The sequence below is a fragment of the Vanellus vanellus genome (genome assembly GCF_965231255.1).
Source record: "Vanellus vanellus genome assembly, chromosome: 20".
NCBI classification, from domain to species: domain Eukaryota; kingdom Metazoa; phylum Chordata; class Aves; order Charadriiformes; family Charadriidae; genus Vanellus; species Vanellus vanellus.
Window position 1 is genome coordinate 2205708 of NC_138925.1, and position 20514 is coordinate 2226221.

Here is a 20514-nt window from a genome sequence, read left to right on the forward strand (position 1 = left end):
CTGCAATTAAAAGTGTAGCAAAGGACAGCTCCCTCCCCCTTTCCCCTTTCAAAAAAAAACCCACAACCTTCCAGAGTTGTGTGCTCTCGAACTGCTGCATAGGCAGAAAACATACAATGCAGTTGTCAGCATTGTGCTGATGTGTGGCACATTTAAAAAACAAAACAAAACAAAACAAAAACGCACAAAAGGGGTGGGGAGAATGGGTGCCTCCAGGGAGTAAAAGTGTGGGGCCCCTTTCCCTACAAATGCACAGCCCTACACGCGATAGGATATTACTCCTAATTTTGCTCAGGCAAAGGTGATGGGCTAACGTGGGAGGGAGCGTTGCGATGTGCTAAGTTGTGTCGGTGAAGCTCAGGGTCCCCTTGAACTATTTTTGTTTGTTTGTTTGTTTTCTCTGAACTTGCTCCTGTGAGGTTTCATTACTCGATTCCTCAAAGTCGCTCACCAGGAAGAAGGCAAATGCTTCCTTACTGGGTGCAATTTCTTTCGTTGTGTTGCGAAAGGTAATAAAAAGCTCCTGGTGCTGGTCTCTCCTAGGTCACGCGTGACTTCAAGGCGCAGAATCCCGGCAATCGTTAGCGCGCGAGGAGCGTTAGGTATCGGCGCCTCCTCGTTAACCTCCCTTAATGAGAATATTGGCATCGGTGTTGCGTGAATGCCTCTGGCTGACCAGTGGAGAGGCCCTGCCCTGCTAAGCTGGAGCAACACCTTAGGAGAAACGCGGCGATTGCACCGCCAGTGAGGCGGTCTGGTTGCTGATTTGTAGCACAGCTATGACTTTATGCTTTTCTGGCCAAAAAATTTAGCGGAGGGTAAGCATGAGGTGTCCGGGCCAGGTTTCATACCGTCCTCCCTGCGGTGGAGAGCTGGGGAAAGTTGGTGTGCGGTGTACGTGCAAACTGCCAATAGCTCCTGTGCCTAAAGCCTCGTCTATACCTGAAATAAACCAGCGTGGACGGGGATATTAATTTTATTCTCTCATTAGGGGTGTGTTGGTTTGGAGATATGCCTCATGCTCATCAGAGGCCTTTGCTGGCGTGGAGGTACAGTGGACCAAGAAGCTGGCTCGTTTGGGATGTTTCCACGTTTTTCAGGTTGGCACACCCCGTGGGACTCGGAATTACTTTTCTTTGGCAGTTTAGGACAAATGAGTGAGAATTAGCTTGTGAGCGCTGAACTTTTACCACCCTCTGCTCTGGGCTCAAGAATTACTAGAACTCCATCCATGAAGTTTCCAAGCTAAACAAAACCTGAATTTCCGGTGCCAAAAAGCAAACGAGCGATAGAAACCTCCGCTCCTCCTCCGTAAGGGGGGAAACCACAGTCTTTCGAGCTTTCCTGTTATCCCAAAGAGTTGAAAAGCTGCATCGGGAGATCTGCAGAGGTAAAATGAAAGCCAAAGCTCGCTGAGAAACTGTTCTCCTGCGCCGGATTGCTTGGAGAGGTTTTCGAGCGCAGCAGGTCTCAATGCACAAGTATTTCTCTTTTGTGCTTTACTCCGAGGTGAAAGAGCGATAACCATGCAGACGTGCGTTCAGTCTGCTCCGTTGAAAACACCGTCAAGTTGCTTCGGTATCAAAATGGTGTTTGGCGAAACAAAAGCTCCGATGGTGGCTGGCTCGATATTTATTTTGTGCTGGGTGTGCCGGTCAATCCGATGGGGAATGTGGGGAAGAGCAGCCTTTAGCTCATGGGTTTGGACTGTGGGTTTTGTGTTAAACCATTGTCCTGCAACGTCTCCAGCGTAATTTCTGTGATTTTTTGCTGGCCGTCGCACGCGGGGCCTTTACCATAGAATCATAGAATGGTTTAGGTTGGAAGGGACCTTGAAGATCATCGAGTTCCGCCCTCCCCCGTTTATGTAGAAACAATACAACAATTGGGTGTTAAAAGTGGCAAAGTACAGGGTACAGTGATCTATCCAGTCCTGGGGGATTTATATCCTTTGCAGTTGTTGCGTTTGGGTATCAAGTCACATGGGGCTGGCTCCTTTTGGGTTTGTTTTCTTTGGTTTTCCCCTAAAATGTAGTATTTTTTGCAGCCTGGAAGATGGAAGTCCTCTCTGTCTAGCTGATGAAATGTCCCGTGTTTGGGAAAAACCCTTGCGAGGTGAGCAGGTACAGCTCTTCGGTAGGTGGTGGCACAGAAGCTGGTGGGCAAGGAGAAGCAGGGCAGAAGCTGGCACTGTGATATTTCTAATTTTGCCCAACAACAGGCAGAAAAAAAAAAGGTATTAATTCTGATACATTTCCTATAGATTTCTAATAAATTTACTATATATAAGATTAAGCTTTTTGCAGTCCTGTGACAGCACACGGCGTTTAGGTTGCCTGGCTTAGCGATCGCACTGTACTCTGCTGCTGAAGAAATGTCTGGTTTTGTGTAGCAAAGTACTTTGAAAACAGAAGTGTGCTTTTTTTTTTTTTTTATATATACACACACAAATGGGTTCAGTGTAAACCGAGTTCCAGGGGCTCCTGAGCTGTGTTTACCGTGCTGCAGAGGGTAACGGGTGCTAACCCACCGGCTACAGTGCCGGTATTTTGTGGTGGTTCCCATAAGAACGCCACCACAAAGTCTAACGGGGAAGAGCGTTGGAAAATAATACTAAATCCTGCATTTCAAAAGCGTGAAGGGAGTTTTCTGGACACAGTCACCTCGTCGTGAAGATTTGGAGCACTGGCCCTCACAGTGGAAAAAACTGAAATCAGTCGCTGTATTAATACAAATCTTATACATTGTGTTGCTTAGCAGGCTTCGTGCTCAAAGCGTTATCAGCGTGTCAGCCAATATCCTCGGTCTTGGCAACAAATGAGCCCAAATATCAAACAGCACCGAGTCCTTCTTGGAGAAAATTATCCATTGCATAAAATGTAGTGGGTAAGCAATAAAATTAGGCCAGTAATTCAGGCTGGCTTAAAAAAAAAAAAAAAAAAAAAGAGATAAAAGCCTAGTTGGCAATTTGATATTCAGCTGCCGTACTGTCATTTTAATAAATATAGTCAATGAGCAGGAAAGGCGCGTAAATATGTTTTCTAATGGCAAGGTGGTGGCTGGAGCTGGCCGGCTCAAACAAAGAAACGCGCCCAGTGCTTCTGGTGACGTCTGAGGGCTCTTGTCTGGGTGACCGACTGCTTTTCTGGAAAAAGCAAAGCAAGCTGGGTGCGTTCTGGCCACTGGTGGGGATAATCCCTGCGTGCGGCTAACGCGACTGCTCTAATCCACGCGAGTCCCTGACCCGCGTCCACCTACCATGGCGAGGTGTGGTGCCTCCCTTCCCCACCTCCAGCTGCGCCGCTGTGAGCGCAAAACGCAGAGCTATTGCCGAGCCAGAAGCGCGTATAGGAAACTACACTCTTAGCAAATACGGTTCTGGTTGCTGTCCTTGTTCGGTATCTAATCTTTGCTTTTTTAAGTGTTTGGCAAGCAGTCTCGGTGACACGTGGCAGCGAGCTCCACCACTTGGGGTAAGACGCCGCGTTAAAAATGTACCAACTTGCCTTTTCAAGCGTTGTCTGCTCACTTCCATTTACTGACGTTTCCTCCTCGAAGTGAGCCTGGCTCCGGCTCTTTGTGTGCACCCCAAGGATGGTTTCTGATCCCCCTGCCCTTTTTTTTCTTTTTTCCTTTTTTTTTCTTTTTTTCCTTTTTTTTTTTTCTTTTTTCCTTTTTTTTTTTTTTCTTTTTTTTTCTTTTTTTTTTTCCTCCAAACTGGAGAGCTGCTAACTTTATTAGCTCCATATATGGCAGCACCATTTTCTCACGCCTTTAATGGCTCACTTTTGATCTGTCCTCTTCTTGCTTTGCTTTTCTGGAGGTGAACACGGTGTTCAGGCTGAGTTGGGTTTATAACCTGCTCCCTCATTAATAGATGACCTGGCATTTTAATCCTCTCCAAGTGCTGATAAGAAACGGCTAAATGTTTTAACTGCAGGGTTGGCCAAGATGCCCGGAGATAGCTGGGTTCTCGGCTACACCCACCGGTGTGGACATGAGTAATTGAAATTGCGCCTTGCGGTGCTGCAGACCCTGCCCGTGCGTGTCCTGAAGGCTGAGGGCCATCAGGTGACGGAGAGTAGCTGAGGTCTCTCCTCTTCCTTGGCTCTTTAACCCTCTGGGAAGGGTAGCGCGCAGGGATGCGTGTCCGTGTCTCCCCCTGGGATGCTCATCCTGTTGTCACCAGAGGCTGGGGCAAACGGTGGCAAGGACAGCGGTGGTTGCTGCCACGTGAGACCGGTTCTTCGCCGAGGTCCCTCTGGCCTGCTGAGGATGGTTGTGCTCACTCCAGTCTCTACCCTGGCTCTGTGTTCTTTAAAATCTTTGAGTTGGAGGGAGCCGGTTACAACGGCATCGCCTGAGCACGGTCGCGTGTTGCGACTGCAAAGAGTTTCCCTGCAAAGCCTATTAAAAATACCGGGATGGTCCAGAGCTTTGTTTCGCGTCACCGTCCGGGCTTTGTGCTCCCCTTCCAGCTGGCTTTCGCGTAAACGGAGCCCTTAGAGCACTCATTTCAACCGGCTCCTCTGTCAACGGAGTCCGATGGCTTTGTTCTCCGGCCATGGGTGTCCCTCCCTCCTGGCCAGCCTGCCTGCACCATGGCCCTGTGACAGCACTGACCCCACGTGAGGTTCCTTTGAAGGACCCGGGTGGTTTCCCCGTGTCCCCTGGAGGTGCCGGCCCAGCAGGGAGGGAGGGGGAGAGCGGTGGGAAATGCGGTTGCAGCAAGCGGGTTCGATTGGAGCGGGGAAAATTCGGCATCGAAAAGCCGTTTGACGCACGGTTGGGGTTTCTCCCGCTCCCTAACAGGTGTCTGTGGAGGTGTAGACACGTAGTGACTCCTCTTTGGACTTCTGACCAGTTAAAACAGAGAGCCAAGCCCATTTCCCCGCTGACGAAACGCGCATTTTAGCAGTGCATTTTCTCACGTGCACGTGGCTCCATCGCATGTTTTAAATAATAGATGGTTTGCGTGCAAAGAGTTGTTGGTTTTGTTTGTTTGTGGTTTTGTTTTCTTTTTAATTAATCAGTAGATCTCAATTTGGTGGAGCAGCGTAACGCCCCGTGGCGATTGGGGAAACTGAGGCGCGGGGCCGGGCTCGCATCAACCTGGCAGCGCTGGAGTTTGGGGCTAAGACCGCGGCTCGAGTTGCTGTGTGTCACAGCCCTGATTAAATTGTGGGATTTGCATGTTCATTAAGCCACCTTGATGACTTTGACCAGTTGCCGAGGTTGAGCACCGCTCGCCCCGGCAAATCAGAACGTGGTTTTAATTAATAAAAAAGCGCCGTCGGGAGGCTTTGGCTGCAGAAAATAGTGAAATATTGGTCTGCTCTCTGCGGGGAAAGCAGCTAACTGGCTTCAACCCCCCCAGCCCCCCACCCCCCAAAAAAATAGTACCGGTGGGCCCTGGGTGTACGTTGGGTTTAACCCTGACCTCACGCTGCTCGGAATCTCATGGTGGTGATGGGGCATTTTCCTTTTCGGGCATAGAAATCGGCAGTTTGATCCATGCGGAGGCACATTTTGGTGGAAAACTACCGTTTAGCTCCACGTCGCGGAGCCGCCTTTGGAGCGGGGTCAGCGGGGTCGTATCGGCAACCAGCGTTTTTGTCACCCCGTTTTAATTAAAAGCCCGCTGGGGGAGAAGGGGGACGACTCGCAGGCGAATCCCCCCCCCCCCCCCTCTCCCTGTGATGGTGGGAGTTTCTTTCCTGCCGTTCTTGGGGCACCGTGGCCTCCCCGTTTGGGTGGGTGGGAAGTATTTTTGGGCAGGCGGGAGGATTCCCTGAGCCCCCTCCCCGCTTCGGGTTTGCTGATAGCTCCGAAATCGGAGCCATTATGGATAAACACAGCTATGGGGGAGACCCTCATAGCCCCCCCTTTCCCAGGGACACCCCCCTCCCCTCTGAGCCTTCCGAGCCACTGGGTAACAACCGACCGGGGCGCTGGGTGACAGCGGCACACGGCCCTCCTGCTGCCGCCCCCCTTTATTTTTCGCAACGTAATTCCTTTATTTTTCACAATTTAACCCCTTTATTTTTTGCATAGCCCCCCCCCAAATTTGCAACGCAGTCCCCCCTTTATTTTTTGCAGTACAATCCCTACATTTTTTTAATACAATCCCTATATTCTTTAACACAATCCATATATTTTTTGAATACAATCGCTATATTTTTTGCAAGACAATCCCTTTATTTCTTGCGGTGCTGCCCCCCTTTATTTTCGCATCGCCCCCCCATTTTTTTTCCGCGCAACCCCCCCTTTATGTTTTGCCGTGTAACCCCTTTCTTTTTTGCAATATAAACCCTTTATTTTTTCACATAGCACCCCAATTTTTTGCAACACCCCCCCTTGAGTTTGTGCAGTGTCACCCCTTGATGTTTTGCACAGCCCCCCCCCCATTTTGCAATGCACTCCCTTTATTTTTTGCATAGCACCCCGGTTTTTGCAATGCAGCCCCCCCTTAATTTTTTGTATTTTAACCCCTTTATTTTTGCACAGCCCCCCATTTTTTGCCATGCATCCCCCCCTTTATTTTCTGCAATGTAATTCCTTTACTTTTTGCAATGTCACCCCTTTATTTTTCGCACAGCCCCCCCTCATTTTACAGTGCACCCCTTTTATTTTTTGCAGACCCCCTGTTTTTTGATGTGCAGCCCCCCCTCGATTTTTTGTGTACCCCTCCCTTTAGTTTTTGCAATGTAACTCCTTTATTTTTTGCATATCACCCCATTTTTTTGCAGCGCACCCCTTGATTTTTCCTAATATAACCCCTTTATTTTTCGTGTAGCCCCCCCATTTTTTGCAATACAATCCCTTTATTTTTCGCAATGCACCCCCTTTATTTTTTTTGCAGTTTAAACCCTTTATTTTTCGCACAGCCCCCCCTTTTCTGCAGTGCAGCCCCCCTTTATTTTGGCATAGTCCCCCCCCTTTATTTTTTCGCAATGTAACCCCTTCATTTTTTGTGCAGCCCCCCCTTTTTGCACAGCCCCCCCTCATTTTACAATGCACCCCCTTTATTTTTCACACAGCCCCCCCAATTTGCAGTGCAGCCCCCCTTTATTTTCGCATAGCACCCCGGTTTTTGCAATGCAGCCCCCCCCTTTTTTTTTTGCAGCGCACCCCTTTCATTTTTTTGCGCTGTAACCCCTTTATTTTTCGCGTAGCCCCCCCCAATTTGCAATGCAGCCCCCCCATTTTTTGCAATACAATCCCTTTATTTTTTGCTATGCACCCCCTTTATTTTTTGGAGTTTAAACCCTTTATTTTTTGCACAGCCCCCCTTTATTTTCTGCAACGTAAACCCTTTATTTTTCGCACAGCCCCCCCCCATTTTGCAGCGCACCCCATTTTTTCCCACGGCCCCCCCTCTTTTTTTGCCACGCAGCCCCCCCTTTATTGTTTTCCCAACGTAATTCCTTTATTATTTTTTTGCAGTTTAAACCCTCTATTTCCCGCACATCCCCCCCTCTTTGCAGCGCACCCCCTCTTTTGCACAGCCCCCCCCTCATTTTGCAGCGCACCCCATTTTTTCCCACGCCCCCCCCTTTTTTGCCACGCAGCCCCCCCTTTATTTTTTGCCCACATAATTCCTTTATTTATTTGCAGTTTAAACCCTTTATTTCCCGCACAGCCCCCCTTTATTTCCCGCATCGCACCCCTTTATTCCGCCTCCCCCCCCCCCCCCGCGCAGTGTCTCGCGCCACCACGCAGGCGCACTCCCTCATTCCCCCCCCCCCCCCTCCTCCAGCGCCCGCACGGGAACGGGGCGTTGCGCTCCCGCGCTCCGCCTCCGCCGCCGGCCCCGCGGCGCGCGCCCCGGGGCGCAGTGCGCCTGCGCGGGGGGCCCCCGTGTGGCGCTGCGCGAGGCGCGGGGAAGGGGAGGGGAGGGGGGGGGAAGAGCGAGCGGAGCCGGCAGAGGAGCGGGAGCGCGGAGGGGGGGGGGAAGGAGGAGGCGGCGGCGGCGGCGGCGGCGGCGGGGGGGGGGCGCCGCGCTGCCGCTGACGGAGGAGGAGGAGGAGGAAGCGGGAGCGAGCGAGCCAGGGCCGCGGCGGGGGGAGGCAGGGAGGAAGAAAACCGGCGTCGGAGGGGAAGCCCGCCGCCCGCCAGCCGGCCCGCCAACCAGGGGGCCCCCCCGGAGGGGATGGTGTCGTCCGCCGCCGCCGCCGCGGGGGGAGGCAGCCGGCGGCGCTGAGGACGGCAGGGCCCCGCGGCGGAAGAGGCGGAGGGCGGCGAGGAGGAGGAGGAGGCGGAGGAGGAGGAGGAGGAGGCGGCGGCGGGCGGCGAGCGGCGGCCGGCAGCGCTGCGCGGGGGGAGGCAGCGGCCGGGAGCCGGGGCAGGGGCGGCGGGTTCGCCCCGCGCCGCGCAGCATGGTCCGGGAAACCAGGCACCTCTGGGTGGGCAACTTACCGGAGAACGTGCGTGAGGAGAAGATCATCGAGCACTTCAAGCGGTGAGCGGGGAGAGGGAGCGGGAGGCCGGGGCGGGGGGGTGTGGGGGGTTCTGTGTGTGTGGAACGGGGCGGGGGGGGCCCTTCCCGCGCATTCGGGCCGCGCTCCCCCACCCTGCCCCCGGGGAGGCCCTTTCCGTGTGAGGAAAATCGGGGAAAAACATTAAAAAGGAAAGGAAAAAAAAAAAAAAAAAAGAGGGGGGAATGCGAGGGGACGGTGGTTCCCGCGGCCTGTGGAGAGGAGGAGGAGGAGGAGGAAAACAAAATCGCTGTAAATAAGCCCCGCGCCATGGCGAGGAGCGTCCGTAGGGGGCTGGCGGCGTGGACGGACCTGCCCGAGCGGAGGGAAATATAATTGTTAAAATAATTTAATAAGAATAAGGACGACGACAACAACAACACCACCACCACCGACGACGGCTGAAAATCACCCACCGAAAGGAGGAAAAAAAAAAAAAAAAAAAAAAAAAAGAGGGACGGAGGAGCGGCGTGCGGGAGGTCGGCTTTCTGCGCGGAGTGGATTTCACGCCGAGGGGCAGCCCCGAGCCTGGCCATCTTGCTTCTCCAGCGCTGTATTATTATTATTTTTTAAATTAGTCAACGTTTGGAGGTGTTTTTTCTTCTTTAATTGTTACTATTTTCCCCCCTTTTTACTCCATGTGGAGCCTTGAGGATGCTGCGTGTGTGTCCCCCACCCTCGAGGTGTAGCGATCGGTGGGGACCGAACCTGCAAAAACGTGACTCTTGAGGAAAAAAAAAAAAAGAAAAAAAATTTAAAAATATTTTTTAAAAACACACCAACCCACGAAGAAAACACCGGATCCCTCCACGCGGGAAGCGCTCTGGACTCCTTATTGGGTGGTGTGTGTTTTTTTTTTTTTTCTCCCTTTTTTTTTTCGTTGCATAGATTAATCCCGCTCATAAGGAAGTAGTAGCTGTTTGCATGGTTATATTATTTCTTTTTTTTTTTTTTTTTTTTTTTTTTCCCTCCTCCCACCGTCTTTTCGTGCGGGGGGGAGAGGAGGAGGAGGCGGCTTCTCCCCCGCCTCAGCAACACCTTTTTCCTCGGGAAATGTTCTCGCACAAAGTTGATACCCGGCACCCCACGCTGGAACCTCTTTCTTTTTTTATTTTGGGGGGGAGGGGGGAGGGGAAGAAGGTAACGAGCCCAGGGTGGCTGCTCAGCTTATGGTTGTTTTTAACACCCCCCCCCCCCCCCCCAAAAAAAACCTCCACACATCCCCCAACAAAAAATCAAACCACTCCCCCCCCTCACCCCACCAAAAAGGATTTTGAAGCTTCCTTTAATCTTCCTGCCTTGGAAAAATGACGGAGCGTCCTTAATAATGAGTCACCATGGGAAAAATAGATGCGGTGACACCGGGGGTGGGGGGAGAGCCGGTGTCTAAAATGGCGACAGGGCCCCCGGTTGGGGCTGGGGGGGACACCTGGGGTCACCCCGGGGTGCGGGACACACACACACCTCCGGGGGTCTCCTCCGTCCCCCCAGCCTGAGCTGTGGCAGCGAAGCCCCGTCCGGGCTCCATCAGCGCTCAGAAATGGCTTTTTAAAATTTTATTTAATTTTATTTTTAATTGAGTTTCACCTTGGTATTTTTCTTCCCCCGAACCCAGAATCGCTGCTTGGTCTGTGCCAGCGTGCGGGATGGTGGCTCTGCCTTCGAGGGGGGGTTGTCTTGTCCCTCACTCCAGGTTACGTGACCCAGCGTTGTACAAAGGCAGGGTTTCTTGGGGGGGGGGGGAAGGAGGGCAAAGAAAACCCGCTCCGGGGTTGGTTGTTTAATTCCAGGCATAGCTAGCTGAAGGAATAGGCACTCAGGAGTGGAAATTTGGCATTCCTGGATCTTATTCGGTCCAGTCCTCCCCCTTTTGTAAGATGTATTAAAGCAGGGAAAAAGTTGCTATGGTACTGTTGCTTAGAGATGGGTGGGAAAAAATGGCAGGCGCTGAATTGTTAATTACCTTTTTCTTGGTTGTTTTTACCTTGGTGAGTTTCAGTCGGTGGTTTGGGAAGGAGATTTGCAGCCGGGCAAACCTCCCTTGTCTCTATCATTTCTCGCTGTATTTCAAAACTGATTTTTTTAATTGAGGATTTGCGTGTTTGGGTGAGGTTGGTCACCGTTAAAATACGCTTCAGAACGCTTGGCTGTGGGTGCAGGTACTAATGCGTGGGGGGAGATGACACGCGCCGCCTCCCCGGCCCTTTTTGGGGAATGTAAAATCCTAAATATTTGTGGCTGTAAAAAGGGGGTGTACGCTGAGCCGGGTTCCGGGCTGGATGTATAGGTGCTGTAGGTGGACAATGGAGCAAGGCTCCCTTTGTATGCTGGTACTCGCCTGGGGGAAGGGACACGTTACACAAGGATTGCGTGGCCGGGTGGGAATATCCATAGGGAAGGCGGCTGCCCCAGTGCGGAGGTGGGATGTGGAAGGCTCCCTCCTTGGAAAGGACGGTTTAGTTTTGGAGAGAAAGTCTTTTCAGATGGAGCTGGGCTTGGCGAAACCCAGTTCCCACCCATCCCCCAGCCTGAGGAGAGCATGCGGAGAGGCTGAGCCACGGCAGGAGGAAGAATTTGGGAAAATACGGCTTAAAATCTCTGCTCTGAGGGCTGGGGAATAATGTCACCCCTAAAGCCTCTCTGCAACCCACGGGAGTGTTTGGTTTTCCACTTTGCTTAGGAAATACTGCCATTTCCATATTAAAGCCTGTACGCAAGCGGTCTTGCTGTTGCACAGTCTCTGCTAGGGGCAAGTTTGAGAAACACAACCATTTTGTTTCTAAAGAAGCAAAAATTCAAGGAGGACTCCTGAAACTTAAAACCCAGCAGACTTGTTCAGTGTGAGGGGTTTGCTGCTTTCCCCCTCCCCCTTCCATTAACCACTTACTGTGGGAACCGTACTTGGCTTTGCAGCCTCACCAGTAGTTCTTCAAAGGAAGGAATTAAGGTGAAAGAGGTGTTTTGCAGAAACTATTTATTTTTTTTTTTGTGATGTGCACTTGATATCTTTTGTTTAGTGTGAATTGAAATAATGCTCCCTGCTTAGGAATTCTCCTCTTGAACGAGAGAATGTTGAAGCTGGTCTCGAGAAGCTCTGGTTTATGTGAGCAGTGTTATTTTTTTCCTTAAAAGCCCCTTTTTTTTTTTTTTTAAATCTATTGTTTTGAAAGGGGATTGCAAAAGAATTATTTTCCTGTGTGTTTTTAACAAGTTGAAATCGTTACGGGCTTTCTGTTTCATACCCAGATACTCCCTTTTTAAAAACTTCTTTCTAATGTGCTGTATTTTCTTTCAACTGACTTACTAAGGCATTCCGGAATACGAAAGCAGTCAGTGCCAGGATTGGAAGCCTGCTGTTAGGATGGAATAAGCAGCGAATCCGTGTTAGGGTATGGGAGATGAGAGCTAGGGGCTCGGGGAAGCGGTGGTAGCAATCATTTGGGTTCACCTAATTAATGCTGTCTTGACTAGCAGGAAAAAAAGTCATTCACCATCATTGAAACAGATGCTCGGCAGCTTGCAGAACAAGGCGACTAAATATAGTAACAGTTGTCCCCAGCACAAGTGCTGGCCTTCCATATTTATTTTTTTTTTCCCCTGTGTTTTCTTCCAGTTATCTGAAAGAACATGGCTTTGTCCCTTTATTGGTGTTTTAAAGGGCAAAGAGGAGTAAAAGCCTCTTAATTATGAACCATGTGACTTTGGTATGCCATCTCCTATTCTGTGGGGGAATTAAGACCTTCAAAGAGGCAACTGAGTCTGGGAGAAGCCCCGGGTTTCAGGAAACAAATGTGCTCCTTCAGAACGGTCAGAAATAAGGTGCAGATCAGAGAAGTCTCGGAGAAGACAAATAACTGTTCGGGTTTCTTTTGAAAAATGTGCTTTTGTGGCTTGTTCTGATTTCTGTGTTGAGGAGGTGCGCAGAATCTCCTCTGGGAAAGCGCCTTGCGTTTTAAACACGACTGGTCCGAGGAGTTGTTCTGCAAAAAGGTGACATAAGGGCGGGTGCGTGTTTGTTTTCAATAACTTCTAGAAAACATTTGGTCAGTTTACAAGAAAATGTTTTGTCTTTGATGGCTGGGAGTGTAAATTCAGCCTGGGAGCGTGAAATCCCCATCCTTCTGCTCTGTATGGACTGCGGACTAAGATGGAGTAGAGGGCTTTTGGTCAGCTCTTCTACAGACTGTGTGCGGGGCAGAGCGGGGAGATGGCTGCTGGTGTGCTGGCTCCAAGCCCCGAGAAGAAAAACCTCTGTGCTTATTTTGGACCATGGCTGTTAGCACCGTTTCTGGTGCCTTTTTCCCATGTGTGACACCGACAGGTCTTGCGGTGCCTTTCCGCGGGAACGGGCTTGAGTCGGAAGTAATGGCGCTCTGATTTTTCTAGTAAAACTCTCAAATATGTTCCCAGGCTTTTATTGCTTATTATCGAGTAATAGATCTTGGGTATCACTTGGGATGGAGACACATGGATGGTTATACTGAATCAGCTTTGCCTATAGAGATCTCTATCCAGAAGTATTTTTATTTTAGAAAATACAGAAGTATGGTTACGGAATGAACTATTCCTGTTTTCTTCTCGATTTGTATAATTTTTAAGTGACGGTGTTTTCATGAATTAAGTAGTAGCCTTTTTAGTTCAGTGCCATTGGAGAGAGCAGAAAGTTCACGCCCGTGCTTTGCTGAAGCAAATCTCTAGAATATTGGGCAGTATAAGGACTTGTTTGTGCCACATTTTACAAATATCTCCAGTAAGGTAATCTTAGTCTTGCAGTTACAAAAACCCAAGGCGATGATGGGAGGACATTTGGTTGGGGGATTAGTGCAAGGGGATTACATTAATTGCCTGGAATCAGAAGGGAAAGAAAGAGGTGTGGAAGACACGAGGCGAGTCCTGCCTCCTCGAATCTCGGTCGGTTCCTAGCGAAAGTTGGCCTTGCCCTGGGTGTAGGTTCATCTGTCGGGTGGCTAATTGGGGACATGGTGGCGCTGGCTCTGGAGGTGGCTCGCATCTTGGCTAGATCTGCTTTAATAATTCTATTCCTAATACTGATTTGCGGAGCGCCATAAAGCAGTAGAGGCATCAGCTCCGTGGTGCACCGGGGGTGTTACCGAGCAGTGTTTGTCTGCAGCCACCTACTTCTTCTCCCGAGACTGAGTCACGTTGAGGATGGCTCCTCAACAGTTTAAGATTCATGAATTCTCTGGCTGCTCCGGGTTCTGCTCTTTGCATGCACTTGAGGTGGCAGCTTGTTGACGCCACGCTGGCCGAGGAAATGCCTATATAATTATTTCAAAGAAACTTAATGAAAAGCCGCAAAGAGTGTAGATTTGGACTAAGCTTCTATTAAGTGTTTTTATGTGTTGAGCCGTGTTAGAAAGATAAGTTGATGTCACTTGGTTACAAAATTCTGTCATCTGCCGAGCCTTTCTGGCATTGTTTCTTCTCTGAAGTTTCTTCAAAGGTCCTGGCTGTGTTTATTTGTGATTTGATGAGAGCAGCTTCTTTTGTCGCTGAGCCGCTCCAAAGTCACGTTGGCTTTTGTATTTCTTGTCCTTACTCTAAATTCCTTTGGTACAATGATAAAGTAATCCCAGCGTCCTTTCTTACAGACTGCAGGAAAGCAAACTCGCGTCTTGAGATCTTACCAGTCCTTGTGAGGCTCGTGGAGGTATTAAAGACATTCATCAAGTTAGAACAGAGGATGAGAAAAGGCTTAAATTTGTTTTGTGGTAGCCTTGTTGACTGTTTTTTTTCCCCTTCTTGCATTTCATAGGACAGAAAGCCGTGCCAAGTTCTCTGGCAAATGACCTTATTGCCGTCTTAAGGTGTGTCCAAAATTAGGTCCTTGTCTTTGCTGAGGGCGAAGAGGTGCTAGGTGGCTTTTCGTAAAAGGAAAAAAAAAAAAAAAAGGAAGTAAATATCCCAATGAGTAGAGGGCAGGTTGCAGGTTTTGGACGAGTCAGTGAGTCAGGATGAACCTGGGGCTCCTCGGGAGTTTTGTTTTTGTGAGCTGATGTGTCGCAACTGTAGGCTGTCTTGCTGTTGCAGTGGTGTCACGCTGTTGTCAGCTCATGAAGAGGAGGGGGAGATGTCTTCTGCACATGAAGACACGCCTGAGACATAACAAACATCAAAACAAACTCTTTTGAAGATGTTTGGGAAGGTGTAAAACTGAGGGTCAGCCCTCTCGGCTGGTTTTAGACTGCTAAAGGTTTTGGGAGAGTTGCTGGCAACCAGGGTGTAAATTGTTAATCTGCTAGTGGGGTGGATACATTCTGGTTTTGGTAGCTACCAAAAATAAGCACTTGTGAGATATTTTGCTTGTGTTTTTTATTAAGCTTCTTGAACTTGCCGAGGTCTGAGAACACCCTGAAACCAAAGGCTGCAAGGGCAAACATTCCTAAACAATGAACTGAGGAATAAACTAGAAAATATGATTACTCTCCATAATAAGATTTTGAGTTTAGCTGCATCTTCGGCATGCCGATTTAGAAATCTCGTGGGAGGAATATGAGCCTGAAGATGGAAATTCAGTGTGTACAACCAGCCTCGCGCCTTACCTTTGCCTGAGTCTTTGTAGTGTTCTGGAGACTGTTTGAACAGTTAATGAAAATCAGACAAAAGCTGCTTTTTCTTTTTTTCCTTTGCCTGAGCTACCAAGTCAGTAGTGTTTCCCACCTTGTACACGCTGGGGTAGCGCAGGAGGTTTTGCCTTTCTGTCTGCCTGGTGAATAATGGCAGCTCTGGTCTCCTCGAGTCTGGAAAAACATCTCCAGTGCTCTTCTGTGGTAATATATTAAGATGCGATGACGACTTCTGTACGATGGATAAAACACAGCAACTGCTTTGGTTTCTACATTTCCATAGTTATTGTTTAACCTACTAACACTGTGTAATCGTCCCATGCAATCTGTAAAATCCTGCAGTGTGAAGATAACAGCCTTTAATAAAAGAATAAACATTGTTACGGGCTTTTCATAAATATACCAGGACATATTCCAGGGCCTGCTGCAATCTGATCTGCTAACAGGATAGATTGAATATGAAGGCAGTGTCTGAATTTGGGTGAAACACCATCCTTCTCACTTTTTGGTAGTGTATCCTGCACGTGGCTGGCTCTGTACTATAGTTTGTATATTCATGCCTTGTCCGAGGTCCAAATGTTCATGGTGACTTGGGTGAGAGTGCAGCAGAATTCGGATGTGAAAGGAACATCAATTTTCCGCTCAGACAAACTAATCACGGGAGAAGAGCAGCAGTCTGTCTCAATGACCAGTTTCTATTTAAAGACCCAGACATCTTTCAAGAACAAAAGGCAGCTTTTTTGCTTGCTTTCTTTCCCTTTTTTAATTAAGTTTACCAACTTAAAATTGAAAGCATGTTTTTTTTAAGCGCACTTAGATCTGAAGCGTGAGCTTCCAAATCTGATCAAAATGTCCTGAACGTGCTCTCATCTCAACGCTGAAAAGCCAGATAAGTCCAAACATCTCTGGAAGGAGTGGGAATAGATGATCTTTGCCACTGTCTGTTGGGTACCGATGGCTCTCTACAGATGGAGACAGTGCTGATGTGTGTGTGTGTGTTCCTCTTGGATATCCCTCTATCCAAACGGAAGGGCTTACGTGTCTTTTGTTATCCCCTGATGCGGTAGGAAATCAGAGTTGAGTTCAAACCATGTTCTTGTCATGGAGGTGATCAGATACACAATCAAAGCTGGGTTTGAAATGAACTTTTAGCTCAATAAAAAGACTACTGTCAGATTGTACTTTTTTTTTTTTTTTTTTTTTTTTTTGGCAAGTGGTGAATCACCTTCAGTTTTTCTCCAGGTACAAAACTGAGCCAGTCATGTTTTCTGTCGTTGGGATTCATTACGAGTGACTTAATGTCCCTGTCGCAGATTTCCCCAACTGCGGTGTACGTGTCTTTGGTGCGATGCTCGCCGCTTCCGCGCGGCACAAAGCACCGAGCTGTGGTCCATCTGCTCCTGCCGCTGGTGTGAATACCTCCCGTCCTCATTAACAGTGATGGCTGCCAAAAAGCGCATAGAGGCTTATTTAAACGTTCCGTCTTTAGGCTCTCTGTGGCAGCTGTGGGTGACCTGTAATAGTTAATAGGGCAAAATAAGAAAAATAAATTGCCAAGTTGTATATTTAAAGTAGTCGTCTTTGGAGGAAAAAAGTCTTCCGGCCTCATTAGCATCCTAACTGTGAGGAGAATAAAAGCTCAGGATGGATCAGTATCTCCCTTGTATATGTAATCAACGTCTGATTTAATTTCAGGGGATCTGTGCTTGTATGTGTGAAAGACACTGCTCTTGGAAGGGCAGCTAAATACGCATCTAGACAGCTAACGATCTGCACAGTAACCTCATTGTAATCAAAGTCTAAATAAACCTTTGGTCTTTTTCTTAACTCTAAAGCAACTTGTTGGAAGTATTAGTAGCAGAGAAGCTTTGCGACATTTAAAAAATTGAAATGGTCTCAGCACTGGTGACCTGCTGAGTGATCTGCTGGTTGCGGGTACGGCGGGTTATGCTGGTTTTTGGCAGCAGCTGAGCTCAGGAAGCATCTCTTCCTCTGCATCATTCAGAGATTACAGTCCCTCGGTTGTGCTGGCAGTTCACATTCTTGCCTAGCTCGTGTCAGACTGATTTTTGAAAACAAGCATTTAAAGGTGAAGCTGCTCACTGAAATGGCATAAAATTAGAAAGCAGCTTTCCTGGCGGTTATGGTGATGTACCGGGTTGTGTTGGGGATGGGATGGGGATGGGATGGCTGATCCTTCAGCAGCAGGAGGAGCCCTGTAGGTTTGGTAGTGCCCCTGCACCTCGAGAGGAGGGTCTGCTGAGTTCTTCGGTGTGGTGAGGCCTCCTTTGGGTCAGCTCCTAAAACCGAGGTGAGAAACCTCACCCGTCGTTGCGACAAAATTCAAGCTAGTCTGTTTTCAGCTCAGCTTTGCAAAACCTTGACTTTTGAGTAGCATCAAAAGAAAAGCCATTAAAACCTGGCAGGTTATGAGCTCGGTTGTGGAAAGTTTTAAGCTCTCGCCTATGGCGAAAGCGCCTCGAGCGCAGGTAGTCACTGCAGACAAAACACCCAAGTGTGTGCCCGGCTCTCACCAGACGCTTGTCAGCGGGGAATATGAGTTTCCTTGGGCTGACACCTGGCTCGCGCCGAGTATCGTGCTGCCAGTTGGTTTAGTCACAGGAACGAGCACTTTCTCCAAGGCGATGGTAGCGGTGAGTCACCAACCAACAAAATAACATTTGCACATCTGTATTTGGGTGGCTGGCTGGTGCGGTGGTACGGGAGCAGCTGGCCAGCTCAACTGCAGGGCTTTGTGGAGGAGGCTGGGCTGGCTGGGAACTGACTTTTTTTTTTCAAGGTGATGGGGCTTTTTTTCCTCTCCGGTTTCAAGATTGTTCCCTTTAAGGAGTAGGTGAGCTTTTGGGGTTGTGACTTGAGTATGGCCATGAGTCCTTGGATCCAAAATGAATTCCAAGTTGTCGAACCTGTTGGCCGAACTGAAGCCGGTCGCTCATTCAAATGGAGTTGTGCTTCACAGGGGGAGAGCAATCCAGTCACTTGGGATGGTCTAAGAGACTGCAGAAGGATAAACTCTATTTTCTTCTGAAATACTGTTTTCTGGAAAACGTACAAAATCGTGGAGGTTATAAAGTTTGTGTTTGAGTAGAGAAGTATGAACCATCGAGCACCAAGATTTAGAAAGCCTTAAGATGATACATATTTAAAGTAGTCTGCAGCATGGCAGGGAGACCATAATGTTATGACTCTGCATTTTCCTCCATCTGCTGCCGAATACATGCGAAGCAGGGCTTGGAGAAGCAAAACCGAGATGGGGAATTACCCTTTCATGTAAGAATTAAAAACTCGATTAATCAAGAGATTCTCTACAGTTATGATGCAGTGTGTTCTTAAAATCGAATCCAAACAAATCCTAAAATTGGTCACACAAAAGAACAGGCTTGAGCAATTCCTGTGCAGAAAGCGTTTAATGCAGCCTATCGCCACTGATACTTTTGAAGCAAATCTGCAGATTATGCTTTAAGCTGGAAGAAAAAATGCCCTGGAGATGGAATTCAGCGGTTCTGTGTCTAGCATGTAGTAACGTGATACTGCGCATCTGTGTAGGTTGGAGGATAAAGAATCACAGGACTTGATACAACACAGCCGAACATGCCGAGTTTCTACCAATTTTTGTAACCTCTTCAGGCTTTTACAAATAGTCATATTTATTCTCATCTGCTTGGAGAGCAAGATTGATGCCATCTTGCTGTGCATAATATCTTCCTTAATCAATTTTGAACCCGTTAGCCAGTTTCAGCTGTACTTCAGGGTGAAGGGCATAATCGCAGTCTCAGAGATACGACGTTCTTTTGAGTTTCATGAAAACAAGCAGTTTTAATAGAGGAGAGAGACCTGATTAGTGGCCCCATGGAGAGAAAAGCTGCAGCGAGAGTGCAGCCCTTATTAGACATTAAAGAATCCACATGGGAGAGAGGTGTTCCTGACCGTGGGAAAAGCTGCAGTGGGAACTGGCAGTTATTGGACGCCGGAGAATTCGACCTCAAGACATGCATCCATAAGAAATGAGTCTTCATTATTTCTACTCACAAAGCCACTTTGATTCCTTTTTTTTTTTTTTTTTTTTTTTTAATAACTTGTACACCAATAAGCCCTGCTACGGATGCTTGCGTGCTTCTCCTTAATTGTACAGAAGTGACAACAAGGAAGAGTTCCTTAATAGCAAAGCTTCTGCCTCTTTTCTGGCTGGCTGAGGTGGCTGTGCGAATGAGAAACTTGTATCGTTCAGCTGCGTTGACGCAGCTTTAACTGGGTAATTTTGCATTAAGCCCTTCATTACAGTTGGGTCAGGATTCGCCCGCTGACTGCAGCCTGCGGATGGTCTGATGCAATGCTGGGTTCGCCTGACGTTGCAGGCAGCGGAACTGCTGACTTGGGCGAGGATATGAAATGCAGCCCGGCTGGATGGTGCTGAGGATGAGCTGAGGCTTTTTTTTTATCATACGGCTTCATGGAATCCCGGTGTCCAAAGCGTGGATTCGTCTCCCCCTCTCTGGTCTTCATCAGGTTGAAATGTTGCTCAGACTCCTTTTGAATGCTGTTTGATGTTGGGGGGGTGTTGCAGTGCAACAGATTTATATCTCAAGGAAAGGGTGTATCTTTATTCACTTTTCACCCGATGTGTACACGCTAGAACAACTCATCTGTGGCAAAATTTTTTGTCAGGGGGATACAGGAAAATTTCCTGATGTGTTGATTATTGGAAGAAAGAGTTGCTGCCCACAGTAGCAACCATGAACAAATGGTTTTAAATATTAGGTTTCTTCCCTCTCCGGTGGTACATAATAATTTCATTTGTGTATGAATACCTCAGTAGTATCCAAACAGTGACTTTGCAATAAAGACGTAAATAAAATGTCTTAATTAGGAATCACTCTTACTTTGTGTCTTAAAATGGAGCATTCGGCTGAGCCGTAAAGCAAGAAGCGAGCGCTTATTTCAGCACAGAGTTATCTACGGGACTATCTGATATGTCGAGCGGGTTGCTCTTAAATAACAGAGGTATCAGAAGTATCAGTGAATGTGCCTATGCTAGCTTTTTAATTTCCTACTTTGTCATCTCTTGGGGAGGGATTACGAGTGTAGACAAAGCCCGAGCTGTTTTCAGTGCGTGGCAGGAACACGTGCTGTATCTCATTAACAAAACCCCCGTTTGTAGTCGCAGTTGGGGAGATTTCCCGTCGAGTGTTGTTGGGGGCTAAAGGGAGCTGCGGAATCTAAGAGTGGTGTGCGTTCGACTCATTGGGGCAGCGGAGCAGGAGGGGAGGGTGGGGAGTGTCGTGTCGAGGTTTTGCCCCAGCCCTGTAAGCGCTCTGTAACCTGGTCAATGGTTTCTGCTCCTGCATTTCGAGGTTTCCCTGAAGATCTTTATTGCTAGGAGAGCTGTGGAGAATGCCCTGAAGAACGTTGTTTTTCTCCCCCCTACAAAG

The 20514-nt window shown here is 48.4% G+C and overlaps 1 protein-coding gene across 1 annotated transcript in view; it reads left to right on the forward strand.

Moving 5' to 3' along the window:
* Positions 1–8314: 8314 nt before the first annotated feature.
* The window catches only part of SPEN (spen family transcriptional repressor), a 69502-nt gene continuing 57302 nt past the window's right edge, over positions 8315–20514 (forward strand). The window contains 1 exon segment of the mRNA XM_082493588.1: positions 8315–8461. Within this exon segment, the coding sequence (XP_082349714.1) occupies positions 8379–8461 (83 nt within the window). The 5' untranslated portion in view covers positions 8315–8378.